Source organism: Metarhizium acridum, assembly GCF_019434415.1.
Source record: "Metarhizium acridum strain ARSEF 324 chromosome Unknown scaffold_13, whole genome shotgun sequence".
In the NCBI taxonomy this organism is placed as follows: domain Eukaryota; kingdom Fungi; phylum Ascomycota; class Sordariomycetes; order Hypocreales; family Clavicipitaceae; genus Metarhizium; species Metarhizium acridum.
In genome coordinates this window covers 2,033,294-2,058,846 of record NW_027094016.1, presented here as the reverse complement: position 1 = coordinate 2,058,846, position 25,553 = coordinate 2,033,294, and the positions used below count along the sequence as shown (strand labels likewise).

At 51.9% G+C, this 25,553-nt stretch overlaps 10 protein-coding genes across 10 annotated transcripts; 5 read left to right on the top strand and 5 right to left on the bottom strand.

Moving 5' to 3' along the window:
* Positions 1–7: 7 nt before the first annotated feature.
* On the bottom strand, positions 8–2,760 carry HSP78 (chaperone ATPase hsp78). Its single transcript, XM_007815235.2, has one exon. The coding sequence runs from the start codon at positions 2,583–2,585 to the stop codon at positions 216–218; it is 2,370 nt and encodes a 789-aa protein (XP_007813426.2). The 5' UTR covers positions 2,586–2,760; the 3' UTR covers positions 8–215.
* Positions 2,761–2,970: 210 nt separating this feature from the next.
* On the top strand, positions 2,971–4,571 carry RPL6 (60S ribosomal protein eL6). Its single transcript, XM_007815234.2, has 3 exons — positions 2,971–3,183; positions 3,579–3,914; positions 4,026–4,571. Exons 1-3 carry the CDS (start codon positions 3,070–3,072, stop codon positions 4,176–4,178), a joined length of 603 nt encoding a protein of 200 aa, XP_007813425.1. The 5' UTR covers positions 2,971–3,069; the 3' UTR covers positions 4,179–4,571.
* On the bottom strand, positions 4,531–7,381 carry J3458_003239 (uncharacterized protein). Its single transcript, XM_007815233.2, has 3 exons — positions 6,924–7,381; positions 5,626–6,851; positions 4,531–5,562 (listed from the first exon to the last, which is right to left on the bottom strand). Exons 1-3 carry the CDS (start codon positions 7,190–7,192, stop codon positions 4,790–4,792), a joined length of 2,268 nt encoding a protein of 755 aa, XP_007813424.2. The 5' UTR covers positions 7,193–7,381; the 3' UTR covers positions 4,531–4,789.
* Positions 7,382–11,265: 3,884 nt separating this feature from the next.
* J3458_003238 (uncharacterized protein) lies at positions 11,266–12,018 on the top strand (the record flags this gene model as incomplete). Its single annotated transcript, XM_007815232.2, has 2 exons — positions 11,266–11,505; positions 11,584–12,018. The coding sequence occupies 2 exons, from the start codon at positions 11,266–11,268 to the stop codon at positions 12,016–12,018; spliced, it is 675 nt and encodes a 224-aa protein (XP_007813423.2).
* Positions 12,019–13,402: 1,384 nt separating this feature from the next.
* J3458_003237 (uncharacterized protein) lies at positions 13,403–14,675 on the top strand. The gene is made up of 2 exons (XM_066117652.1): positions 13,403–13,634; positions 13,684–14,675. The coding sequence occupies exons 1-2, from the start codon at positions 13,421–13,423 to the stop codon at positions 13,833–13,835; spliced, it is 366 nt and encodes a 121-aa protein (XP_065977440.1). The 5' UTR covers positions 13,403–13,420; the 3' UTR covers positions 13,836–14,675.
* A 609-nt stretch (positions 14,676–15,284) lies between these two features.
* J3458_003236 (uncharacterized protein) lies at positions 15,285–17,251 on the bottom strand. Its single transcript, XM_007815231.2, has 2 exons — positions 16,885–17,251; positions 15,285–16,787 (listed from the first exon to the last, which is right to left on the bottom strand). Exons 1-2 carry the CDS (start codon positions 17,060–17,062, stop codon positions 15,451–15,453), a joined length of 1,515 nt encoding a protein of 504 aa, XP_007813422.1. The 5' UTR covers positions 17,063–17,251; the 3' UTR covers positions 15,285–15,450.
* A 253-nt stretch (positions 17,252–17,504) lies between these two features.
* Positions 17,505–19,286, top strand: ATP10 (Mitochondrial ATPase complex subunit atp10). The gene is made up of 2 exons (XM_007815230.2): positions 17,505–18,087; positions 18,160–19,286. The coding sequence occupies exons 1-2, from the start codon at positions 17,711–17,713 to the stop codon at positions 18,833–18,835; spliced, it is 1,053 nt and encodes a 350-aa protein (XP_007813421.1). The 5' UTR covers positions 17,505–17,710; the 3' UTR covers positions 18,836–19,286.
* GOS1 (protein transport protein gos1) lies at positions 19,102–19,961 on the bottom strand (the record flags this gene model as incomplete). The annotated part of the gene is made up of 3 exons (XM_066117651.1): positions 19,102–19,605; positions 19,685–19,798; positions 19,893–19,961. The coding sequence occupies 3 exons, from the start codon at positions 19,959–19,961 to the stop codon at positions 19,102–19,104; spliced, it is 687 nt and encodes a 228-aa protein (XP_065977439.1).
* A 298-nt stretch (positions 19,962–20,259) lies between these two features.
* Positions 20,260–21,676, top strand: rpl35 (60S ribosomal protein uL29). Its single transcript, XM_007815228.2, has 4 exons — positions 20,260–20,424; positions 20,738–20,877; positions 21,039–21,264; positions 21,330–21,676. Exons 1-4 carry the CDS (start codon positions 20,422–20,424, stop codon positions 21,333–21,335), a joined length of 375 nt encoding a protein of 124 aa, XP_007813419.1. The 5' UTR covers positions 20,260–20,421; the 3' UTR covers positions 21,336–21,676.
* On the bottom strand, positions 21,677–25,377 carry SUR1 (zinc-finger protein). The gene is made up of 3 exons (XM_066117650.1): positions 22,863–25,377; positions 22,650–22,796; positions 21,677–22,580 (listed from the first exon to the last, which is right to left on the bottom strand). The coding sequence occupies exons 1-3, from the start codon at positions 24,538–24,540 to the stop codon at positions 22,186–22,188; spliced, it is 2,220 nt and encodes a 739-aa protein (XP_065977438.1). The 5' UTR covers positions 24,541–25,377; the 3' UTR covers positions 21,677–22,185.
* Positions 25,378–25,553: the final 176 nt, after the last annotated feature.

The window sequence follows — 25,553 nt, the reverse complement described above, 5'->3', positions numbered from 1 at the left end:
AAAGTATGGTGCTCATCATTTCCAGGGAAGTGCTTATTTCATAAATCAGATTTAGTGTGTGTGTTTGTGCTTGGTATGAAACACGTGGATATCAACTGAGAGGAGTAAATACAAGTAGCACGTGCTATAGACAACTCTCCAAATCAGTATTCTAAAATACAGAATCCGAGACTCCATGCTCCCAGTGAAATGGACTTATATTACATTATATTACATTATACTGCAGTCTCAGAAGCATTAACCACTTCCAAGCCCGTGTCATCCTGCTTAATCTTGACCTCAGCAGCTTGCCCCATCTTCAACTGCCCACGAATAATCTTATCAGCGAGCCCGTTGCCAATCTCGTTCGTGATGAGCCTGTTCAATGGCCTCGCACCAAACTTGGGATCGTATCCGCGCTCGGCGAGCCAGTCCTTGACTGTATCCGGAACAGTGAGCTTGATTCGCTTGTCATCCAGACGCTGCTGTAGCTCCTTGAGACGAATGTCGACAATATCCCTTATGGCAGATTTCGCAAGGCGTTTGAAGATGATGAAGGAGTCGATGCGGTTGAGGAATTCAGGCGGGTATGCCTGTGCTACGACGTCCATGACGGCTTTACGAACGGAGGGGTCTATTTCCCCGTCGGGACTTTCCTTGTACGGGTGGAATTGGTTCTGCCCGACGAGGATGTCGGCCCCAAGATTGGACGTCAGCACAATGATTGTGTTTTTGAAATCAACCTTGTGGCCCTGCGCGTCGGTAAGGTACCCCTCGTCGAGGACCTGGAGCAGCAGCGCGGATATGTCGCGGTGCGCTTTTTCGAATTCGTCAAATAGTAGTACGGCGTAGGGCTTGCGACGCACAGCCTCGGTGAGCTGGCCGGCGTCTTCGTAGCCCACGTAGCCAGAGGGGGCGCCGATGAGACGCGATATGGTGTGTTTTTCTTGGAACTCGGACATGTCGAAGCGGACGACTGCGGATTCCGTGGAGAACAGGAAGCCGGCGAGCTTCTTGCACAATTCTGTCTTGCCGACACCCGTGGGGCCGAGGAAGAAGAAGGATGCAAGAGGCTTGTTCTCGCCGCTGAGGCCAGCGCGTTGGAGGCGGACTGCGTCGGAGACGGCCTTGATGGCGTCATCTTGGCCCTTGACGGCTTCGCGCAGCGTGTCTTCCATGTGTACTAGCTTCTCGATGTGGCCAGAAGTGAGCTTTGATACGGGGATGCCGGTGATTCGGGAGACGACGTTGGCGATGTCGTCTGAGGTGACAGAGTCGTGGATCAGTGCATCCTCAGATTTCGATTGCTGGCTCTTCTCTTCCGAGGGGAGTTTCTGTTCGAGAGTTGGAATGACGCCAAACCGGAGCTCAGAGGCGCGAGCAAAGTTGCCCTCACGCTGTGCTTGTTCCAGATCAAACCTGGCCTTGTCGAGCTCTTCCTGGACCACTTTGACGGATTCGATCTCGCTGCGTTCCTTTTCCCAACGAGCGTTGAGTTGAGCAATTTCATCTTGGTACCCTTTCAGATCTTTTTCGAGCTTCTCTCTACGTTCCTGGCTCGCAACGTCCTTTTCTTTGCGTAAACTTTCGAGCTCAATCTGAATGGTCATAATCTTGTGGTCAAGTCGCATGATATCTTCGGGCTTCGATTCATGCTGCAGTTTCAAGTGACTGGCTGCTTCGTCCATTAAATCAATTGCTTTGTCCGGCAGGAAACGATCCGTGACGTATCGATTGGATAAGGTTGCAGCCGCTACTAGAGCCCCATCGGTGATGCGGACACCGTGGTGTACTTCATATTTGTCCTTAATACCACGGAGGATGCTGATAGTATCCTCAACCGAGGGTTCGCTGACAATGATGGGCTGAAACCTGCGAGCCAGAGCTACGTCCTTTTCAATCTGTCGATATTCGTTGAGCGTTGTGGCGCCGCAGCACTGCAACTCGCCTCGAGCCAAGGCAGGCTTTAACAAGTTGGAGGCGTCGATTGAGCCTTCAGCTTTGCCCAGGCCCAGCAAAGTATGTAGCTCGTCAATGAAAAGAATAACCTGTCCTTCTGCTTTTTGAACTTCGTCAAGGACCTTTTTCAATCGCTCTTCAAAGTCGCCTCTGAATTTGGCACCGGCTATCAGGGAGCCCAGATCCAAGCTGATGACTCGCTTGTTCTTTATACTTTCTGGCACGTCGCCCCGAATGATCCGAAGCGCAAGACCTTCCAGAATAGCAGTCTTCCCTGTACCGGCATTTCCAATCAAGACAGGATTGTTCTTGGTTCGTCGGGACAAAATTTGAATCGTTCGTTGGATCTCGGCATCTCGTCCAATGACTGGGTCAAGTTTGCCGTCTTTGGCTCGAGCCGTGAGATCGATGCCAAACTGTTCCAGAGCCGGTTTTTCCTCTTCACCGCCCATATTCATACGATGCGTTCCTCCGGGGGGGTGAGGCCGTCCGTTTGCGTAGCATCGTGTAGCAGTTGTTGGGAGAAACCGAAGGGGTGTTGTGCAAGCTCTCCGAGCTGCCGCCAGTCGCAAGGCTGGTCGTGAAGATCGAGCCGTGGCACCAACTACTCGCTGGGCCGAAGCTATTAACTGGCGTCTGGCTTGCATAGTAAATGCAAGTATAACGTTACTACTGTCCTACTAGTACAGTCCCAGTGGACATTAGTGTGTTGAATGAAGGTGCAAGTGTGGCATACATTCAACCCAGAGCTTAGACTCGGAATATATACCTGGAAACCTTGGGCCCCAGAGATCCCTCCCCCGGTTCTGAGAACTTCACGGCGACACCACCAGCTTCTCGTATGTTCCGGCTCTGAACTGCTAATAACTGGGGGCACCCAGCAAGACCCGCAACGGTGCCGTCACCGTCTATCTTATCATCACGTGCTGCCAGCCCCATGTCCCACAAGTTGGGCGGCCAAAGTTGGGCAAGGACGACAGCCGTAAGCGGTTAGCGCCTGAGGGTTCACATTTTGCCTCCCACAAACTCGCTAGCGGCGTTCACAAAGAATTCCAACATTTTGGGCGAGCATCATCAAACGTGTCTTCCTTTCCTCTCCACAGCCCAACAAGACACAACCCGAGAGTCACCATGTCGGCGAAGCCCACGACCAAGAAGTTCGGGAAGTCGACCCGGGAGGTTCCCGCTCCCTCGGCCAAGGCCCAGAAGTGGTATCCTGCCGATGATGAGAACGAGGCCAAGCAGGTGAGTTTCATGGTGATGATGATGATACTGGTGATGTGATGCGACAAGACAAATTTCATGGTGGTCTCTACCCGGAAAAGCACAAAGTATGGAACGATGGACAAGCGCGCGATGGCGACAACGGCAACTCGAGCATATGACAATGGCAACATACTGTCGGTGACCAACAAACAACCTGCTTCGTGTTTACAATTCGGGATGACTACGCAAGCAAAGTAATGAGATGATTTCAAGGATATCCAAGTGCAATCCCCAATCGCACAGAGAATGCAACTATCGATATTGTGCAATTGGACAACCACCCAGTGCAAAGGGCTACCATCAGAGTTTATATGCGCACACGCAACTCAATATCATAATAGGAGATAGCTAACCAAGCGTGTCAAATTCTCCAGGTCCGCAAGGCAGTCCGTTCTTGGGCCCCCCGCAAGTCCCTCCAGCCTGGTACCGTTTTGATCCTCCTCGCCGGTCGCTTCCGTGGCAAGCGCGTCATCCTTCTGAAGGCCCTCGACCAGGGTGTCCTTCTTGTCACTGGCCCCTTCAAGATCAACGGTGTTCCTCTGCGACGAGTCAACTCCCGATACGTCATCGCCACCTCCCAGAAAGTCGATGTCTCCGGCCTTGACGCCAAGAAGGTCGAGGAGATTGCTCAGCCCAAGTACTTTACTGCCGAGAAGGCCAAGGAGAAGGCTAGTGAGGAGGCTTTCTTTAAGCAGGGAGAGAAGGCTCAGGTATGTTGTTTTCGAAAAGCCTCAAATCCGAATATTCTCTACAAGAGACACGATTCGGTTTAGAGGTGACTGTTGGAGCAACGGCACAGGAAACTAATGTATTCTCTGCAGAAGAAGCAGATCAACAGCAGCCGTGCTGCCGACCAGAAGGCCATCGACAAGCCCCTGATCGCCAACATCAAGAAGGTCGACATGCTCGCCAGCTACCTCGCAAGCTCCTTCAGCTTGCGAAAGGGTGACAAGCCCCACGAGATGGCCTGGTAAACTCGGCAACAACTAATTTTGTCTTTTTGAAAACCAAAAAAGGATGAGAATTTGTTGCTAAGTTTACAAGTTGCACAATCGGACGAGGGGTTTAGAAGTTGGGGCATGTGTGGAAGAGCTAGCGCGGTGTGGTACCGAAGGAACGGGGTCGTTTTTAACGGTGCGACAACGGGTTGTAGAAATGGGAAACGGGTTCTCCGAACACATAGGGCTGGTTTGGCCAATTGCATTTGGAAGGTTGACAGGCATCGGTCACATCTTGGCGTCTGTAATCAGGTTTTACAGTCAAAAAAAAAACAAACGAGCATAAATGAAGAGTTCTACCAGGGCAGTCTGGTGAGCCGTGATGACGATCCAAAACACTAAGTCCAAGGAATCCATGAATCCCAGTCCCCGCTAACGATGATGTGGGATTGAGAAGTGCTATGATCTATATATCCTGAAGTACATGAATATGCAAACCCTCGCTATTGGAAGAAAGCCGGATGGCAGATCTTGACGTTGGCAATTAGTACCTCATTTACATTTCTTCATGCCGATTTGGCATTCTAATTTACAATGTAGTTGTCATGATTCAACTTGCCTCGACTCCCCGTGCCATGTGGCGTCGATTACAAATCCCTGTCAACCCAACTCTGGATAATACCAACAAGACTAGGATCGTAATGCTTGATAGAAACCTTGCCAGAAGCCTCATCCAAAGTCGTATTGGCCTGAACAAAAACCTTGCGAGGCTGCTTGTTATCAAGGACAACATTACGAATTTTGGTGCCCCAGAAGTCCAGGTCGACCTTGGTCATCTCATTATAGAATTTGGTGCCGGTCTCGACATCAGCGGTAGACTTGTAAATGTGAAGCTTTTGCAGGTAATCAGCAACGGCTTTGCGGCCCGCTGTGAGAATCTTGGATCGATCGAGCCGGATGGTCAGATCAGACAGATCGTCCTTGGTATAATGCAGCTTGCAGAAGTCATCGTCGGCCTCGAGGAAGCACTTCAGGATAGAGAAACGAGCTTGACTATGAGCCTGACCCCATTTCTGGCTCTTTGGATCCCACAGTTCCGTAGCTGCAAGGCCAGCGCGGGCCATGGAAAGATAGGACGCATACAAGACATCGCCAGCTTCACCGTCCATATCCAAGCTGCCATCCCCGAAACCAAATATTTTTAGAACAGGGAACTCGCAGCTAAGGTGCATGGCAACCAGCTCGGCTCGACACTCTTCATATGAGGCGGCTACGCTGCCAAAAACAGAGCCCCAGGTCTGACCAGGTTTATACCAAGTCGTGATCGGCTTTTGGGTTACTGGGCTGATAGGGGGATTCTCTTTATCAAAGTTGAATACTCCAGGTGCCGTTTCCTGGAGGAGTTTACCACAGCCGTGGCCTTGGAGGACGGGTTAGTCAAATTGAAGTTTTCTTCGTGGGTGTAGTTCTTTCAATAACTTACCAGTCAATTCGTGGAGACCGACCTGGACCTCAAAGGAAGCGTCACGGTACTTCTTATAGACCTCCAAGTCCTCATCACGGATAAAAGGAATCTTCTCATCGGGCGCCTTGGCACTCAAGACGTTACCCAACGAGACATTCTTGAAACCCTCAGTCTGTCGAATGTCGTCATAGTTGGGGATATTAATGCCAGCAGGAATACCAGAACCAGCAAAAGTCAAGACCTCCAATGACGTAAAGTCAGGAGATAGGAATTTGTCCTTTTCAAAGTCCTTGCTCCAAGGGAGGAGAGGGATGAGAGTGGGAGCAGCAGCGACAAGTTCTCCAAAGGCACGAGTGCGCTCTAGGTTGACCATGGATGCAAATCCCTCCCACTCACCACGTACTCCGGCAGGGTCACGGTAAGTCTCAACAAAGCCAATATTGCACTCCACCATGGGGCCCTTGTCTTTGATCCAGTTTCTCTGGGCATCTTTGTAGGCTTCAAGAGAGCCGCTTTCAAAGGACATGTTGTAGTTGATGTGCATACGTCTTTGAGTATCGTTATCAGCATTGTCTGCTGCCTGTTTGATGTAGGCGGCAATGTTCTTCATCTCCTTGGCATAGTCGCCGTAGATGAGTCTGATAGTCTTGCCCTTCAAAGCACCATCTTCAACCGTGAACTGGGTGTCTTTGCCGATATCTCCACCTTCAGCAGGAACGCTAGTAACCACGGAGGCAATGAGGATATCGAATGAGCCGTCGGCATTCTTACGCAGTCTGCTGTTCTCGGGTAGCAACCCCTTCTTCTCCATCCACGCGGAAACGCTCTCGATCTCATCCTTGGTAATGGTGGGAGAATCAGGATAATATGTAGTCATGTGGCCTGCATCGATGAACCCGAGATGCAGCAAGCCAGGCTTGTCATGGCTGAAGATGCCACCATTGGTCGCCTCATAAAACTTGGCCGCCTCAGGAGAAGTGGCAGCAAGGGCAGCAACAGCTTTATCGCTGCATCGAGGAAGAAACTTGGAATCACCAAAGCTTTTATAATTTCCGTTGTTGCCGAGAAACATAGCAGCATACTCCAAGAAGCTGGTAAGCTCAGCGTCGTCAACACCGGCCTTCTTGGCCAGAGCATCCCAATTGCCATTGCAGCTCTTATGCAAGGTCAGGATGAGGTCGTAGATGGGCTCAGACTCGGGGGAGATTTGCCGAAGAACAATTCTGGTTCCAGCAAAGCAGGCTCTGTGCAGGGTTCATGAGAGTCAGAGCCAGCTGGCACGGTTGAGAACAACGTCGTTGGCGGTTCACACATACTTGCTAATAAAATGAGCATAGCGCTTCTGTTTGTCATTCAAGGCCTCAAAATGTTGCTCAATCTCCAGTCTGACCACTGACGGGGGCTGGTCGGCGAGGAAATGCTTGAGGTCCGCAGAAGCCATGGCGGAGAAGGGCGATGACGACAATCCCAGGCAACGAGGGGCCACGCAACGAAGAGGAGGTCGTAGACAGGATACGGAGGGTCTCAAAACGGCTGGTCTCGCAGATAACAGCCTTCGAAGGACCGAGGACGATGTGAGGGACATGAAGGGATCGGAGACGGCAGACGCACGTAGCGCGACACCAGTTGACCTTATGAAGAACAGGTACGTACAGTAGCTTCCCTGCAAGGTCAAAAGCCCCTCTCCTCGATAGAGGCTGGGTCTGGTTGTTTGCTGGCTCACAATTGGGCTGCGTAATACAGATTGAGGCCAGCGTCGGCCTGCTATTGGCGATTGGCGGTGCAAAATTGCTGTATCGGATCAAGTGCTTTCTCGCGGCACCAAAAGTGCCCTGGGTGGCTCCTTCTCGTGGAAGGTCATGACTGCGCTACGGCCCTCTGATAGGCTCCCACGAGCTGAACAGCCACTAAAGGCGGGGGAGGCGCAGGCAACATTGGAATCTCGCCCTTCACTCATTCACAGCCAGCGCGACATGCCAATTGTGGCTAGTTCAGCAGGCACGGCGCAAGAGAGAGGAGATCATGGGCGGCGTGGAATATCTTTCTCTGACAAAATTCGGAAGCAATGAGAAGGGGCAGGTCTTATAATTGTTTCATTCCCCAGGGAGCGTGCTCTGGGCTGTCTGCATGTATTTCAATTGCTACCAGGCCCCGCTATAATTGGTGTCCAAATGTCAGGCAAGAACAGCTTTGCGCTCCTGCCTCATCCTCCAACGTACATGAGACGTCTCTCGCACCCCGCCGCGGGATTGGACTAGAACCGTCGACCATGGCATGAACATGGCTGTAGCGTCCAACTTTTGCAAATTCATGAAAAATGTCTTCTTCAGCATTTGGTGGCAACTTGTTTCTTCCATACCATGGGTGGCATTCGAATCAGAAGACCGTTGTCCAAATACCAGTTTTACTCATCTTTTCACGCGTTGCATCAGTCGAACTTGGGTTCATGAAGCGGCTTATCTAAGTATGTTCTACCTGCATCCGAGTACTGTTATGCAGGGCCGCACCTTTTTTCTCCCCGTTATCTTAAGCATTGGTACCAAGGTCCGTCATATTGAATCCGTATGACAACGAGGTCATATTATGATCAAATTGTTTGTTTGACAGAAGGCATACGTGACATGTATATGGTTTGGCATACCGCCTGGCTGACTAAACACACTAGGAAAATTTCTCGGTACCGCAGCTTTGGTCATGGATAACAACGCAATGATGAGCACTTGAAGAATGTCAACAATAGGCATCCAAACAATTCTATCCAAAGTCTTGGGCCAGGCATGGGACAATCAATGAGACGACAGACTATGCCTCTCAGACACTCGCTACTACGGAGGCAGTGTTTAGGATCCAGGTTGCACATTCTTGCTTGTGCTTGTGCGCTTTCTACAAAAACTGTCGACGTTCCACCTCCTTTCCTTGGATAAGCAAACGCATGGCGCAGTTTCGGCGATTACATTGCAACCATGACTATTTCAGTCGCTATCAAGCCAACACAACCTAGGCAGCGGCTCTTCCCGCTCTCTATCTTCAACCTCAACTTTGCGGGCACGAACTACACACATACGGGTAGGTATACCCGCAAGCTCATGTCAGTACAATTCGCCAAGCGCTGCTGCTGCAGTGTACTACCTACGTTCTACCATGTTCGGAGTAGTACTCCGTACTCCGTACTACTCCTCCATTCACCACCCCAGCATCAACCCCCACGCACATGAGTTCCCGCGGTCAATGTTGGGGTTCAATGACTCCCCCCACGGCCCCATGCCAATGTTTCGGCGTTTGGACGGTACAATCGGTTTGCCGATGGCAAAGGTCAAAATCGCGCAGAGACCGCCATGACTGCTGTGTCCCAAAGTTACTGTTGAGATTCTTCTCATTATGCAAGGGATACTTATTGTTCGTGCCGTTACTGTTGTCAACAGAAACAATCCGTGACCACAAAGAGCCAGCCAGTTCAATTGTTATGTGGTAGCCCCGTGTGGAGTGGGCAGAGTTGTAGACTTACTTGGTCCGCCTTTTGTCCGCCCATCGCGAGGCGTCCGGTCAATAGCCGATGCACGAGCTTGTCCAGACTTGCCAAACTCAGTATTCGCCGCCGGGGGTGGGAAGTCTGCAAGATCGATTGCGCCACGTTTGTTTTGGGAGACACACCACACCATTTCTCCTGCTGCTTGTCATGCAAGACGTCGTCACCAGCAACTAGACAGCACCTTGTTCAGATTACAAGGCAATAGAGTGCGAGAAGGATGTTGAGGCCAGTCGCTTACTGGTGTCCCGCAAGCAGCAGAATGCAAGTTTCAGGGCTCAACGGCCGTCAGCAATATTTTGTTCGTGCATCACCATACTCACAATGGCCAACGACCATGACACAAGGGTGCTGCTGGCTGGGGTTCATGGGCAAGAAACTGAGGTCAGCTGCCATGTACTCCGAACCGGAAGCGCTTCCGGTGTAGCGGGTCCCCAATTCCCCATCAAGGACCGGTGCTATGTGCGGATGTATGTACATACGTAGTCTTGATATGGTGGGAGCTACTAGCTTGGAACGCTTCCCAAGCAGCCCGGATATGACAGATGTTGGTTATTAATGACATGCGCTAACACTCAGATACAGGGAAAGCCTCAATAAAGAGTTCAAAGCGGCAGACGGGTTCGCTTCGAGACGAGACTGCATGTTGGACATTAGACACGGCGGCGGAGGAGGCGGTGGGATCCCTGGATGGTGGAACCACTGCTCCGCTCCAGCATTTTACAACAAATGGTAATTGCACGAATCATGCCGAGTAGTGCCGCTTGCTCAATTACATGCATCATCCACCATATTAATACCTACATCCGTAGGTAGTAACTAGGTAGTTGAATCCCGGTCAGCCGTTGTGCTGCGTGTGCTGCTCCAGTCATTGCCAGCGGCAGCAGGATACATGCAACGTTAAGGCTGAGAGGCAACAAGAATCACAATTTGACAACGGTGGCTGCAGATTTAGGAATTGATGCAGCTTGGTCAGCAGTCATACCCACACTGATCCCTGGCCTTTGCTCAACGGCATGTCGGGCCATGAGGACAGAGCGCATCGATGCCAAACCTCAGCCGGTACGGAGTAGTACTCCGTACTACTAGTACTACTACTAGGACTGCCTCCAGATTCTTCAGTCCATGTCAATGATGAAGAAAAAAGCAAGACCCGACGCACTGGCTGGCCCCTGTCGGATGCACCAGAGATGGATAAGCCCATGTAGTGTTCCAACGGTCAACACTAGCCATGTAGCCACTTGAGTTGAGCGAATGCCTGCACATTGCTACCAATAACCAGCAAATGCTCGCCCAGACAACAAAGGATTCAAAGCAGGCACACTTCCACATCCGCTGTTGATACTCACTGGGGCGCCAGCTCCGGAATCGAGAAACTTGTCTTCTTAAAAATTGTGCGACACGCCCCTTCCCCACTCCCTCCCTTGGGACGCCATGCACTCCATATTCCGTCATGGTACAAAGTCTATTAAAAATTCTAGCGCAGAATTTACGGAGGACCCGCGTATGCATGTAGTCTCTCGCCTAGTAGCCTTGTCACCTCGAGCACAATTTTCTTGTCCATGTCCGGGAGGCTAAGATCGTGACCTGGCGCCACGACCTCTCCTCACCTCTTGTACTCCCCTTGTTCTCTCGACAAGTCCAGGGTTGTTTGCTCTAATAAGCGGCGTGGCCCGGGATCGTGGGAAATCATCAAGCCTGCTTGCCCCCCAGATTTAACCAGTCTCTCAGCTGCTTCAAGTTTCAGTTCCCTCTATTCCTCAATCTCTTCTATCATCTCCACTACGACTTCCCATTCCACCTTGGTTGATACCGCCATTTCCCACTTGGGCATTCTCGATTGCTTCAATCGCTCCTACCCCTTTGCCAACTTTGCCCAGTCGGCGTTTCCGCCTTGAGCGTGGTACTCATATACTCGATTCATATATCACAGGCCTGGAGTTGTGTTGACTGCCAGCGTTCCGAAAGAATTCACTCTTCCCCCAACCTCCAACGTCCTACATCTTCGGTATCCATTACACCACTCTCTTGGACCGTTTCGACCCTTTGAGCAACACCTACGTCACCGTTGCCGTTGCACCTGTGAATCGATCATTTCATCTGTGTAATCGTACGTCATTATATTTTACAGCATGTTGTCCTACGATAGTGCGATGCCCAATGGACAAGATCAGGCGGCTGCTCCATTGCCTCCGACCTCTGTCAAACCTGTTGCGGCAACCGCTGCTGGCGCCGTGGTGGCCAATAGTCAGACACAACCTCACCAGCAGCACCACCTCTGGTTGGTTACTGGCCCTGCAGGATGCGGCAAGACGACGGTAGCCGAGCATTTGGCCAATGCGCTTGATATTCCTTACATTGAGGGTGACCTGGTAAGTCATTGTCGTGGTGTGGTTACACTCGGAAGAGCGCAGGCGCAGGAGTCCCTGACTGACTGACGCTGTATACAGTATCATCCCCAGTCCAATATCGACAAGATGAGCTCCGGTATCCCTCTTACCGACGCCGACAGGTGGGATTGGCTTACCGAATTGCGTAAGCAAGCTAACAGCCGGATCCACGATGGGGCGAAAGGAGTGGTTGTTGCCTGTTCCGCTCTCAAGCTCAAATACAGAGATGTTATCCGGGTGGCTGCATACTGGGACCGTTCACTGATAATCCACTTCATATTCCTCCATGCACCTGCGGAGCTGCTCCTGAAGCGTGTCACTGCGCGCAAGGGCCATTACATGGGTGCCAACATGGTCAAAAGCCAGTTTGACATCTTGGAACGTCCTAGAGAGGATGAGATAGACGTCGTCACAGTTGACGCTAGCCGTGAGGTCGACGAAGTTAAAGAGGACGCCCTGAAGAAGGTGAAGGCAATGATGGCTGCTGAAGAGTGATGGAACCACTCGATTACCTCTCGTTTCTTGTGCTCGGGGGCTTTCAATCCGATACGCACCAGCGATTTCTTTTCTTCTTCCTTGTTATCACAATCTGACGTGGGCTTTTCTAACCTGAGCCACGTGTTGTTTCGAAATCATTGGGGGTTTGGACACCCTGTTTGTTGGGCTTATTGCAGCGTTTGATTTACATGATTTTTTTTTCTCTTCTTTTTTTTTTTTTGGATATGGTTTTTACTTGGATTTCGTGACGTTTTTACAAGCCATCAGGCTTCCCCGTTCGAAATATTCCCGTTGCGCGATAGTCGTACAGCTTATCGTTCAGGCAAAGAAGGTTAAAGCAATAGAGAGAGATATATATATGGGGTAAGAACCACAGTCTGCAAAGACCACCAGCTCTAAGCCGCCACTTTTTGTCGACCTTGGCTCGGCTGGTTATGATTGGGATATACAGTCGGGATTTCGGGGAAAGAGGCCAAGGGCCTAGACTGAGCAGCAAGACGGCTAGTGCCGGGATGGGGAATGGCTTGGCAGCAAGGCGTCTGGGAAGATGGAGGACGGAAGACGGGAGACGGAAGACGGAAGACGGGAGACGGAAGACGGAAGACGGGAAGACGGAAGATGGAGGCGAACCACGAGTATGTTGCAAGGCGTGATATGCAGATGAGAGAGGGTGTTGATCGTCGGGAGCGAATCAAGAAACAGTTCAACGCAGATCCTTGCATGCTTTGTTCGGCTGAAGTGCAGTAGTTTGACTGAGACATAGACAGCAATGGCATACAGAGAGTGTCCTCGTTTTCGTCGATGAAGGCGTCGAGGGCATGCAAAAATGCACATGCGCATGCGCTCGAAATATGCAGGTTTGAACAGCGGTCTGGTGCCTTGATTCCCCGTTAGCGGATTAGGCCGTGACGAAGATTGCCCAATGGCCCCAATGCAGCTTACCTCCTACGCGATGCGGCAATTGATGTCATGGGCTAGGTATTGATGCCGGTGGGCCACGGGGCGGGCGCATGACAAGTTCTACATTTGACGTGCGACGTGGTGCCTCAGCCGCTTGCAGTATGCGAGGTGCTGGGGAAACGCCAGCATCGGGTCCTCACCTTTGTGTGGGGAAGAAAGAATGCTTACATCATGTGCCATGTGGGTGATGGGGATGTGAGAAGTGATCGGGGTGTGCTTTAAGATGGGGTGTTGTGCCAATTAAAGAACGATTTAAAAGGCATCAGGTGTCGGTGAAGCAATGAACGTAGGGCCTGGTGGTTTGCATGAAGGGTCAACCGTCTGGTCTGGTTCAATGGTCCGTGCTACGCGGGCTTGGTAGGGGATTCAGTAAACCTCCAGGTGGGCCCTGCACGGAATCGACAGCAGGTCAACCGGTCTACGGAGTAGTCTGGTCTGCATGTTGTCTCAGCACTACTTGGGTGAGTCTGTGATTGGGGAGGAGTCCAGGCGACGTCGCGCGGGCAAAAACAGGCAAGAACGATCAAGAACGAGCAAGAACGAGCACGAACGAGCAGGTGTGCTTGCCGCTCTAAGCGCGCCTGCCTGCCTGCCTCAGATGCCTCTCACTTCAATTTCTTCTTTCGATGCGATAGTTACTCCGTACACATCATGTGAGACTCGACATCCGGGCTTGCATTCGTTCCCCTCTAATGTTTTTAGCCGTTGACTTTAAAACCAAAGCCAGGTTGATTTGGGCAGTCAACCTTGGCGAGCACCCTATTACTATCACTAGCCGCCTCTCTGTTGCAAAAGCCCTAGTCTCTTTGGCTCATCATAAGTCGATTTGGACTCCTCGCAACGACGGGGGCTGATAGTGGCTCAAGCTCGGCCCGAGGCAAACCTTCCGGTGAAATGAGAATTTTTAAACAAATGCCCAAGCTCCTCAATTACCGATGAATCATGCTGTCTGAGTAGCACTTGAGGCCTATTGGCCTGTCAGAATCCTGCAGCTACTACCGAGTACTTGAACGTATATGTATCTGGCTGTCCGGAGGCTGGCCAAATGAGAACAGCCAGTCAACTGGTATATATTTGGCGCCCGCGCGATTTCCTCACTTCGTCTCTCATATTCATTATTTCACCTGGCTGACCTGTGTTGCATTACCATCAATCACCATCCCAAAATGCAGCACCTCCGTGACTCTCTGCTGAGCCCCTCACCCCAAGGGTCTCCCGAGGAAATCTCATTAGACAGCGCCTCTAGAGATCGAGAGAAATCACGAGAAGCCACCGCTCAGGGGCAGCTTAAGGAACACGGGGAGCAGCATTCTTTAATCGAACCTGGATCATTGGAGTCGGTACTGTGAAATTGAAAATGGGGTGGCCTCCCTCGAAGGTTACCCTATTTTGAGCCTTGTACGGGTTGTGAGAAAGCCCGAGGCCGATGCACTTTCTCAAGCCTCGTTACCCTCTACACCAACATCTCCTAGTTATTATTCGATATCTGAATCCTTCCATCAAATTCGACGCATGCCATGTATCTAGAAGCCTAGGTTCCGACTCATCAACTCACTTTCTGCCTGTTATTTGCAAAAGACTGCTACATACATGAGCCTGGTTGTCTCATTTTTTTTTTTTTTGCACCGCAATAGTCGACGAGCAAATAGTTGATTTCAAGTAAGAGATAAGATTCCGGCCACGACAGGAGGAAAACTGCGGAGTGATAATATCGCAGCAAATCGTCCGAATCCAACCAACGTGCTGTGACTTTGGTAGATCATGTTAATGCGACCGTTCCTGAATGATTAGGGCTGCGACACAGACGCGATCATCGACCCTCGTTGTATGAGGCTGTCACGATACATACACAGGCCCGTTTCGGACTAAAACGTAACCAACTACATTCATCGATCAAGGTAAGACGCTGGGCTTACTTGTATATGCAACCAAGCGAGGTGTCCACACACACCTCTACTATAATTAATATAGACATTACATCTACAAGGAAAAAAATGTAGAGGAACACTGTAGATATCTGTGAGTTAATGAGCATTCACAAGTGACGCCCCGTCGCTTTCCTGGATGACAGTGAATGACAAGTAGTTGTTAAGCCAATTTGATGTGTTATAAGTGCCATTTCGGACCTAGTGCTCATGAAAGTGGAGCATCGACTCGTCTTGTCACTGTAGTTGCTTTGACAGGGTCTAGAATCGACCAGGCAGGTTTAAGTGTACCGATACATATATTGGCCAGGAAATGGCGGAGCCTCGCAAATTCGAGATGTAGAAGTAATCCAGTATAATACGGACTTGCTGGTAACCGGCTAGCACGCAAACTACTAACTGACCGACTTATTACTACATTGGGAACAAGCACGGACATGGTCGTGTATCTGTGGTCAAACCATCCATGCATGTTTGACGGTTTGACAGTTGGGACGGGATCGAGATCTTGAAAATTATTGCAGTCGTAGTCTAGTTATCCTTTCTACCTCAGGTGCATAACCATAATATCCGGCTCTTCTACCACCGTCCTCACAACCTCGGCAGCTCTCGCCATAGTGGCCCCGTCCACGACCCTGTGGTCGGCACTCCAGCTGAAATTGCACACGTGCTTCTTCACAACGTTGTCATGCTCGTCAAACGCCGGCACGGTCCTCATGCGGCCAATGCCCAGGATAGACACCTCCCTCTCCACAATCACGGGGCTCAGGTACGTACCGCCGATGTTGCCAATGTTGGACACGGTAATGGTGCCTCCGGACATGTCGGCCGGCGTCAGCTTGCCCTGGTGAGCGAGCTTCTGGAGCCGCACGAGCTCGGCGGCAATAGAGATTATGTTGCGCGAGCCGACGTCCTTGATGACGGGGACGAGGAGCCCCTGCGGCGTGTCCATGGCCACGCCGATGTTGTGCTGGGAGCGCATGATGAGCGCCGGCTTGCCGTTGGCGCCGGGCGAGTCGACTTCCACGCGGGCGTTGAGGATGGGGAACTGGTAGAGGGCCATGGAGACGGCCTTGATGATGAAGGGAAGGTAGGAGAGTTTGTCGGGCTGACCGTCCCGCACCGTTGACGAGGCGAGCACCTTGTTGAGGCGGGTGCGGAGGGCGACGAGGCTGGAGAAGTCGATCTCGTCAGCGTAGAGGAAGTGTGGGATGTTGAGGGACCGCGTCATGCTCTTGAACATCATTTGTTGGGTTTGGCTGAGCGGTGTTCTGGTTTCCGTCTGGACTCCAGGAGTGTGGGCTGGGGCGGGAGCAGAAGGGCTTTGTGTGCCGCTGCCACCTTCTTCTCTGGTCTTGACAAACTTGTAGATGTCCTCCTTGAGGACTCTGCCATCCTTGCCGGTGCCATCGATTTCGATAATGTCAATGTTGAGCTCCTTGGAGAGGTGTCGAACCGCGGGTGTCGCCAGCGCGGCCATCTTGCCCTTGGGCTTTGGTGCGGCAGGGGCATCATGGCCGGATTGTTGTGACGGTGCCATGGGAGAAGCAGCACCAGCGCTGCCTTGTCCTAAGGGAGGCTCTGATGGCGAGGGCGCTGATGGTGTCGAAGGTGTTGATGGAGCCGAAGCCAGTGGTTGCTGTCCCTGACTCGGCGCCGGAGCCTCGGGCTCTGCATCTCCCTCAATGTCAATGTCGACAAAGGGCTTGCCGACCTTGGCCATCTCGCCAGCGTCGTAGTACAGCTTCTTGACGGTGCCGGTGAAGCGGCTTGTGATTTCCACCGACGCCTTATCGCTTTGCACCTCGCACAGAGGCGAGAACTCTTCGACGCGAGCGCCGGGCTCGACGAACCATTGGATGACTTCGCACTCGACGATGCCTAGTTACAGTAGCAATGTTAGCCGTGACGCTTTTCGTTTCCACACGTTAGACGTCGTGTCCGCTGCCCCGCCGCTCACCAACCAACAAGCACTCACCTTCGCCAATATCAGCCAGCAACACTGGCTTCACAGCATATAACCTCCTTGATTCCGTGAACCACCGCGGCGTCGTAGGCCCCGGCGCCAAAGTGCCCCTCCCCGAGGCCAACTTGCCCATGGCCTTGGAGGTCTGCAGCTGCCTCCGCAGCACTCGCGAGCCGCGCTGTAGAAACATTGTTGGTCTGGCGAGCAATTGGACCTGCGGCGGCAACAAAATTGTCGTCAAACCTGACAGTTCCGAGGGCTTCGATTACGAAACTACGAGCAGAGGTTGGGGAGTGACAAAGGCGAAAATGAAAGGCGAGAGCTTCAGCTGCAGGACGAATTTGTGTAGAGCCGTCATTGCAATAGGCCGAGTATAACATGGCTTCAATCGGCATTGGTGAGTGGGTGATTGAGCCGCCGCGAATAGCCGAGTCCGGGGGAGCAAAGCGACATTGAGATTCAACAGAGATTTGGTGGGACCGGGGGGTGCTGAAAGGTCTGTCGACCATCGGTGGTCATGGCTTTTCGGTTGCAGCTCCCACTACCCACGCCGCCAAGTGGCCCCAGGAACCAATACACGGCCCAGGCCACGGAATGGGAGTAGGATTCCATCGATGGTCAGCACTTGGCTGGTCGCCGTGAGTGGCACGCTCCAGACTTGGTGTCCTGGCTGACTAAGCGAGCAGAGCCTCAGCGGCGGAGTATCTGTGACGAGGGACCAGTTTGCACGTGCGGGGCCCATTGAAGCCTCGAAGCCGTTGGATCTGGGTCAAATACTCCGTACAAAGCACGGCGACTTCAGTCCACGCCGCTCCGAAACACGTCCTAGTGCCGTGACATGTCGTCACCCAGGTTGGGACTGGCCGTCGCCAGCTTCGCCTCCCGACAATCGCTCTCCTCACCCCTAGCGACATGCATCTACTGCCAATGGCGTCGCGGCTTCACGGCCTCTGCGCTGCAGGCGCGAACAGAACCTCCCGCGTCCGGAACGTCCATGGACCCCAAAAGCAATACTCCTGGCGCTCCCATCGAAGCACCGAGAAGCTACGGCAAGCGAGTGGACGAGAACTTCACGCCCAAGCCTCTCCCTCGACCGATTGGCATGCCGCTGCCCCCACGGCCCGGCGAGAACACGGGCATCGACACTCGGTCCTTGAAACAACGAAAGGAGGACTTTGGAGACTATGAGAAGCACATTGCAAGACGGAAGGAACTGTACACTGCAACGCCCCTCTACGCTAACATCCCCAGCCGCCGCTGAACAAAATACTGACGCGATCTTTCCAGAACGGCCAAGATATCGAGGCCGTACTTTCGCGACTGGGGCAATCTCCAATTCCACCAAGGCAAATCCTTCATTGCGCCACCCCGACTGTTCAAGGCCGAACTATCTCTCTTCTTTCCCAACCTATACGGGGAAACCCTCGTCAAGACCGACAAGGCACCCCGCGACACCACCCCCCTGCTGACGGGGAAGGCATCCGTCGTTTCCATCTACAGCAGCCAGTGGGCGGAGCAGCAGGCCGCTACGTTTGTGTCTAAGGAGTCAAACCCGGCTCTGCACGACGTTCTCGACAAAAGTGGCCATCTCGCACAAATGATCCACATCAACTACGAAGATAACAAGGGCAAGGCCTGGCTGGTCAAGCTGTTCCGTGGCTCTCTGAGAAAGAGATTTCCAGAGAAGGATTGGGACAAGTATTTCCTTGTCCAGCGAGGCATCACGGATGACATCAGAGAGTCGATTGGCCTGCTGAACAGCAAAGTCGGCTACACCTATCTTGTCGACCACCACTGTCGCATTCGCTGGGCCGGAAGCGGCCCTAGCCATCCCGAGGAGAATGCAAGTCTGGCAAAAGGTCTCGCTCGATTGGTCGAGGAAATCAAGAGGGATGCAGCTCGACCCGCTGCAGCGAGGGAACAACTGCCGGGAAAACCTCACCTTGAAAAACAGAGCGCATAGGCGTGGTTTGGAACATAACATTTTAAGGAAACGAAACTGTCCGTCAATCAAAGGACATTTTGTGTTCTAACAAATTATGACGTTGGGTGTCCTCGAGCCCCCTTTTGTACTGTACACTAGAAGAATAGATAAGCCAACCGCTGATACCCCATATCCATAAAAAACGCCGGCCCAACATGCGGATGATGACGAAATGACTGTCCCAAACTTTCTCCCCCTTCGCAGCGTGTATTTGTTTCCTTACTTTTCTTCTCTCTCTTTCGCAACTATGAGAACCAAAAGAAGATCAGAAAGCAGAGTGCAATAAAGGACCCCATGATGATGCCATCTCTCCTCTTTCTCGCCGATATCCTGGTTATCAGCCCGTTGATACCAGGCACTTTGCTCGCAGCCATGGTGATTCGCCGATTAATATTGGCCAGCGACTCGCGCTGCAGGAGAAAATTTTCCCGTACCGCGTACGCCTGGCTCAGCACACTATCCGCCATGTTGTGGCTGTTGTCGATACGGTTTCGCTCCTCGAGCATGTACTCGGCCTCCGCAGTCTCGGGGTTATTGGCACGAAAGTTGTCAATGTCAGACTGGACATTGGTGAGGAGGTTGGCTCGGTCCCGGGCTTGCTGGAGGGTGCCACGCAAGCGGTTGAGGTCGTATCTGTGGGAGGACAGCTTATCGCGGAGCAGCGAGAGGTTGCTCTGCTTGACGCCAGATGCAGTGAGTGTTGTTTCGGAGTCGAGAAGCCGTGCTAGCTGGGAGATTGTTGAGTCGCGCTGGGCCGGGGATGTTAGACGATTTAACAAAGCTGATTACATGACGGCTATGGCAACCGGGGAAGAATAAAAAACCAACCTTGTCTAGTAACTCCTCAATCTTGGCTTCAGTGTTGCGCTCCTCTTCTGATGGTTTGGGCGGGATATTGACAGCCGACGAGAACTGCGAGTACGTATGGAACAAGTTCTCCGTCTGCGGTGGGTGGTTAGCCAGGGGTCTCCATCCGTCATGAGAGAATGAATGGTTTCGAGCGGTGCAAGTGAACTGCGCCCGGCCTCAGACATACCTGGGTCTCTAATGATCTCGCCTGCTGCCGCAGCTGTGCCCAGACCGCGCTCGCTGATGATGCGGCCATGTTGAATCTGTATTATTTTTTTTTTTTTGGTTGGCGACAATGTGTAGTTGTCAGGATGCGGGCCGATACGGACTGCGAGAAAGAACACCCAAAGCCAGGTGAGACCGTCGTCACTAGTCCCGGGGGCAGGCTAGTACCAGACCCGCCTGAGGAAAGACCGGCAGAATCCATCAATTCACCGCCCGCCCCTGGCACCCACTTGCAGGGCACGAGACACTCCACGTGATGCTCCGTTGATCCACGTCGCCCCACACACCACAGCCAATGAAAATTCTACATTTGCTCCAGCCGGCGCACACATCCGCAAACCCTAGGGCAATTTTTCACCGTCTCGGCAAACTTCGACTAAATTCTCAGAGGCATACGATCCATCGCGACAAGGACGGTCACGGTCGAGGCTGACTTCTACTTACGCACTCCGTCGACACACTTCGCACATCACCCATCGAAGACCATCAAGATGGTGAGTCAAAGCTCCTGTTTCTGCTTGAGACGGCATGATTCCCCATGGCAGCATTTATTTCCGTGACGCTGGCTGCAACGCCAGCAGATTCGAATATATCGAAATCTGGAAATGTCACAAATGGCGGAACCGAATATCCTCATCTCACCACCAACCCTCGCAATTGCTCGACAATGACACATTCGAAATACGCTCCATCTCAAGTCCTCGCCACAAAATGCTGTCTGGGGAAGAACATTGCCCTCGCCACGACGGAATTCGTCAAACAAATCACACAGGACTACCCCGAAATGCTGACGCCATGTGTCTCTAGTCGTCGGGCAAGGTTAAGACCGTCCAGCTCTGGGACAAGAGCAAGGATGATTTGACGAAGCAGCTCAGCGAGCTCAAGACTGAGCTCGGCCAGCTGCGCATCCAGAAGGTCGCTTCTTCTGGCAGCAAGCTGAACAAGATGTGAGCAAACACACCCACCATTCCGCACCTGATTTTTCGCCATCCGAATATCCAGAAACAAACATGACGACCGCATAAAAAAAACGACGAGGAGGAAGAAGAAAAAGAAGGAAAATGGCGTCGGTTGCACGATATTCCAATATGCTGATCATGTACAATAGCCACGACCTGCGCAAGTCAATCGCCCGCGTCCTCACCGTCATCAACGCCAAGCAGCGCTCCCAGCTCCGCCTCTTCTACAAGAACAAGAAGTACGCCCCTCTGGACCTCCGTGTCAAGCAGACCCGTGCCATCCGCCGCCGACTATCACCCGAGGACAAGGCCCGCGTCTTGGAGAAGACCAAGAAGCGCAACACTCACTTCCCTCAGCGCAAGTTTGCCATCAAGGTACGCCGTCAACCTAACGCTACACGGATGGATATGCAATTATCACATACTAATTGCGTACCTAGGCCTAAGTGCTCGACAATGTACTAGGTGTTTGATGGGGAGAGAGAAGAAGGAACTATTATGGGTAGATCTGGGTACTTTTTTCCGAGTTTAGAGGCGTGGCGTCCTTTTTTCTTCATGAGGAGAACGAAACGGCTTCTGAAAAAAATTTTGCATCGCATGGCTCAAACAAGCAAAGGAGGGGATTATGGAACCGTTTCTTCGGTCTGACGTTGTGTAACCTATTTCCTGGTTTGGGACCTCGTTCTGGGACATGAGAAATAACTTCACGGAATGTCGTCCATGATTGGGGTGTAAAGCTAGATCAGCAGCCCTAAAAAGAACAACAAAAAATTCAAAACGAGGTCATGATCATAATCGTTGTCCGAGTCTTCAAGTGTCGTATCGTCATTACGCAATACCTGTGGAGTTCAAAACGGATATCTCGAGTCGCGTAGACGCGCCCTCACTTCGGCAATCCTACCGGCACAAAACCTGCGTGCGCGCAGCACCGACAACGTTCTCGTCACCAACATACACTATGTCCGGGTATCTCAGGCATCTATTTACGCACTACCGTACGCCTCCTAATCTCTTTCTGCGCAAAATACTGAATAATGGCCCAATGACATCAACAACCCAGACAAAAACCGCCAGTCGTCTCCAAGCTGCAACAACCAACCATTCATATGTGACATATGTACATCCTCATGATATGCATAATCCACTTCCGCCTCCATAAATCGTGAAAACCCAGTTTAACCCCATGTGTATTTCCGTGTGTGTGTTTCCCAATTCAGTATCCCCAGAATGCCGTCTATCATCGCCAATATGCAACGTACAAGTCCACCCAGCAACACTCAAGCCATGAGAGAATGATCATGGTTGAATGGCGACTGTATGGATGGAATCTTCAATCATGTCCATGCAATCATCTTCGTCGTCCAAATTCAGCAATAGTTCAGGCTTGGCCTTGCCATCCCTACCCTTGGCTTTAGCTTTCTTCAGTTTTGAAACTTTGTTCGCCTTGATCTTGCTTCTAGCTTCGCTCAAAAGAGCATCGACCTCAGCGGGCCTGTCCTTATGGTTTGTGCCCATGTGACGACGTAACTGATCAAGCCTGTGGAAATCTTTGCCACAGAGCTGGCACTCATGCATACCCTTAACATTGTGGGTTCGCCGGTGCTTGGATAGATTCGACGACTCGCTAAACCGCTTGCCGCAAATCTCACACTCTAAAGGTTTGTCACCAGTATGTGTCCGCTCATGCATTGCTGTCGAGCCTGTTAGCATTCGGCTTGGTGAAGTATTATAGCAAAGGGGGAGAAAAGAGGGGGGCCTACTAAGAGCACTTTGCTGCTTAAAGGCGCAGCCACAGCCGGGGTACTTGCACACCCATGGTGTTTCTCCTGTGTGAATCCTCATATGTTGGTCAAGAGCCTGCTTTGCTGACAGAGCAGCTCCGCAAATGGTACATTGAACGGGTTTGTCTAATTCAGTTTAGTAAAATTGCCACGCCCTAAAACTACATACAAGGTGTGCGGGACATCACTTACACCCGGTATGGACCTGCATGTGCCGCTCAACTTTGCTCCGCTGAGTAAAGCAAGTGTTCCGTGTGCAGTTAGCCCAACCACATCTGAAGCCACCATTAATCTTCTTCAACTGCTTCAGGTGGTCATGCTTGCAGTGTTTCTGTAACTGTTCGTCATTCTCGAAGCGTTGTCCACAAATGGAGCCACCCTGTCCCACCAGCCATCGACAAAGAAACTGGTCTTCCTGTGCCATGACCTGAGGCTTCGATTCAGTCGAAGGACTCAAAACATTGGCAGTAGACGTGACGTCTGTGAGAGGGTGTTCAGAATCAAGAGGAGACGGTGTTGGCAACGAGGCCGGAGTCGCGGATAATGAAGGTCCCATAGACAAGTTTGTCAGTGGCGACATTGACGGAGAGAAATGTTTTAAGGTAGGGGCCGCGTTATAGTTGAAATAAGGGCCATGACCACCCTGGTGTTGGTGAGAAGTTGGGCTGGTCAAGTGTCCATGAGAGTGAGAAGAGCCAGAGAACGCAAATTGATTTCCCTGCATGAACGTCGACCCATGCTCTTGGAAGATGTGGTTGGCGAATTCATTAGGGCCCTGGACTTGAAAACCACACTCGTGAGACTGTAATTGAGGCAGAAATGGATCCGCATTGGCCATGTCATTGGGGTTGAATTTTGGCAAAGTACATCTAGTGATTAACTGACTGGGGTCGTTGGCCACGCATGATCCATGATTAGCGAGCCCATGTGACGGGTCGTGATACTGCATGATATGGTTTGCCAGAGCATACTCCAGAGGCGTCGGAATTGGCTGGTTAGGGAAACTCGGGTGACCGTTTACGTTTGCAAATATAGAGTCCATGGAAAGACTGCCACATGGCAAGCTATGTGGCAGATTTGCGAAGTTTATGAACCCGTCTCTCGATGTTGAGTGGTGTTGTGGCTGCTGGGCGAGGCCTTGTTGAACGGCATGTAGGTTGTTACCGCCAAACGATGCAAGCGCGGCTGCCGCCGCCTTGTCGCCATCGGTCATAGCAGATGAATGTTGTGATTGTTGTTGGTTTATAGATGGGTCCACGACGCAGTTTTCATCCGTACAAGGCTGACTTGCTCCTTCGCAATGCTCGTCGACACAAAGATTTGGGCTTCCACAGGCATCGTCATCGCAACAAACAGCGTGGCCAGTTTCGCCACACTGGCTAGGACAACTGCCCTCGCAAGCTGAGCTGCAAGACATGGATACGCAGTCATCATCTTTGCAGAGGCCAAGACCACCACTTCCCTGAAGGTTACACACATTCAGAGCACTGTCGTCGAAGATGTTGTCCCACGAATAATCTTGCATGTGATCCAGATTGGACGGGATGTCCACCTGGCTCTTCGCTCTGCCGTGTTTCGTACGGTTGGATTCGGGTCGATTCCGGGCAAGAGTGGAAGATGAAGTGGCCAGTGGCGTTTGTGCAAGACTTCCTTGCGACTTGCCCTGAGCTTTGCTAGGTTGTGTAAAGTGGAGGCAAGAGTCGTCGTGGATACATGGTTCATATGGCCCAAGACCAGAATTCAATGCGTGCTCGGTGGACAGGAGCGTGTCGAAATCGAGATGAATATTCGCCATTTCGTCATTGGACGAGTTATTTGCTGAGCCCATCAGGCCATCGAAGGCCATGTGCGAGCCGTCCATCATTGTCATCCGATGTAGCTCAACATGAGCAGCCAGAGAAGTGGAGTGTCGAGGAGGCAGGAACGCAGGAGGCGAGGACAGACAAGGCGAGGCCCGAAAGACGGTGAAACGGTTCTACGGGGGAGAATAGGAGCAACTCCGACAAGTAGATACCGCCGTTCCCAGGATATACGGAAAAGGGGATTGAATACAGCCAGAGTAGGGAGGAGCAGAAGTCTTCAAAGCTAGAAAGAGTTGTCGGGACGGAGAAGAGGGGGGGGGGTAGTCTTGGGATTGGAAGTCGCAGAGTTGGGGCCAAACGAAACAATGCCAAGCATATATTTACCGTTCAAGAAGGGATGAGTGACTGGTCGGCAAGAAGGCTGAACCTCTCGCCCATAAGGCTTGTCTTTGAGCAGAAGAAGGGTGAGACAGCAGGGTCTGAGTGTCTGAGTGCTGATTGCTGATGAAGAAAATGAGGCGGCTGAAGGCGAGCAGCAGCAACAACAACAGCGACAGCAACAGCAACTTAAGAGGGAAAAGAGGGCAGCAGAAGCTCGGACACTATGGCTGTGAGACTGCTACGGACTCGAGGCATCCAGAAACGAGAAAAAACTGGCTGGTTGAAGAAAATGGCCGATGCGCTGGAGGCTGGGATGCTTCGATGCTCTGATATCGGGGCGAAAGCGGTTCTAAGAGAGGAAGAAAAGAAAGAGACGAAGCGTCTACGAGTCGCATGGTTTCTTACTGGACAAGAATTGCACATTTGCGCCTCTGTGTGGACGGCCAGGACGAGCAGGATGGGCTTGCTCAATGTGGTTGTTGCCCGTATCCTGGTGCGCAGCTGAGAACCCGGATGGTCATGACATGGAGGAGCGCACTTTCCCTTGCACGCGGGAAAAAAAAAAGAGGGCCCGAGAGGGCAGCTCATTGTAGTTAGTAGTCCGCACTGCCGGGAGGTGGAGCTCGCGAGCTCTTGCCTTATCCAATTTAGGCGTTGCCCACATTTGTGACCAAACTACGGAGTATTAGAGACGGTTTGA

Bases quoted from the DNA above. Each gene is read 5' to 3' on its own strand.
- ATP10 (XM_007815230.2), top strand. From the start codon at position 17,711: ATGTCGTCACCCAGGTTGGGACTGGCCGTCGCCAGCTTCGCCTCCCGA. The intron at 18,088-18,159 runs GTACACTGCAAC...CGATCTTTCCAG, and splicing joins ATTGCAAGACGGAAGGAACT to AACGGCCAAGATATCGAGGC.
- rpl35 (XM_007815228.2), top strand. The intron at 20,878-21,038 runs GTGAGCAAACAC...CATGTACAATAG, and splicing joins GGCAGCAAGCTGAACAAGAT to CCACGACCTGCGCAAGTCAA.
- J3458_003237 (XM_066117652.1), top strand. From the start codon at position 13,421: ATGTTGTCTCAGCACTACTTGGGTGAGTCTGTGATTGGGGAGGAGTCC. The intron at 13,635-13,683 runs GTGAGACTCGAC...TAATGTTTTTAG, and splicing joins AGTTACTCCGTACACATCAT to CCGTTGACTTTAAAACCAAA.
- HSP78 (XM_007815235.2), bottom strand. From the start codon at position 2,585: ATGCAAGCCAGACGCCAGTTAATAGCTTCGGCCCAGCGAGTAGTTGGT.
- J3458_003239 (XM_007815233.2), bottom strand. From the start codon at position 7,192: ATGTCCCTCACATCGTCCTCGGTCCTTCGAAGGCTGTTATCTGCGAGA. The intron at 6,852-6,923 runs GTATGTGTGAAC...AACCCTGCACAG, and splicing joins TATGCTCATTTTATTAGCAA to AGCCTGCTTTGCTGGAACCA. The intron at 5,563-5,625 runs GTAAGTTATTGA...CCGTCCTCCAAG, and splicing joins CGGTCTCCACGAATTGACTG to GCCACGGCTGTGGTAAACTC.
- SUR1 (XM_066117650.1), bottom strand. From the start codon at position 24,540: ATGACAATGATGGACGGCTCGCACATGGCCTTCGATGGCCTGATGGGC. The intron at 22,797-22,862 runs GTAAGTGATGTC...AAACTGAATTAG, and splicing joins CATGCAGGTCCATACCGGGT to ACAAACCCGTTCAATGTACC. The intron at 22,581-22,649 runs GTAGGCCCCCCT...CAGGCTCGACAG, and splicing joins TAAGCAGCAAAGTGCTCTTA to CAATGCATGAGCGGACACAT.
- RPL6 (XM_007815234.2), top strand. From the start codon at position 3,070: ATGTCGGCGAAGCCCACGACCAAGAAGTTCGGGAAGTCGACCCGGGAG. The intron at 3,184-3,578 runs GTGAGTTTCATG...CAAATTCTCCAG, and splicing joins ATGAGAACGAGGCCAAGCAG to GTCCGCAAGGCAGTCCGTTC. The intron at 3,915-4,025 runs GTATGTTGTTTT...TATTCTCTGCAG, and splicing joins AGCAGGGAGAGAAGGCTCAG to AAGAAGCAGATCAACAGCAG.
- J3458_003236 (XM_007815231.2), bottom strand. From the start codon at position 17,062: ATGTTTCTACAGCGCGGCTCGCGAGTGCTGCGGAGGCAGCTGCAGACC. The intron at 16,788-16,884 runs GTGAGTGCTTGT...TACTGTAACTAG, and splicing joins GCTGGCTGATATTGGCGAAG to GCATCGTCGAGTGCGAAGTC.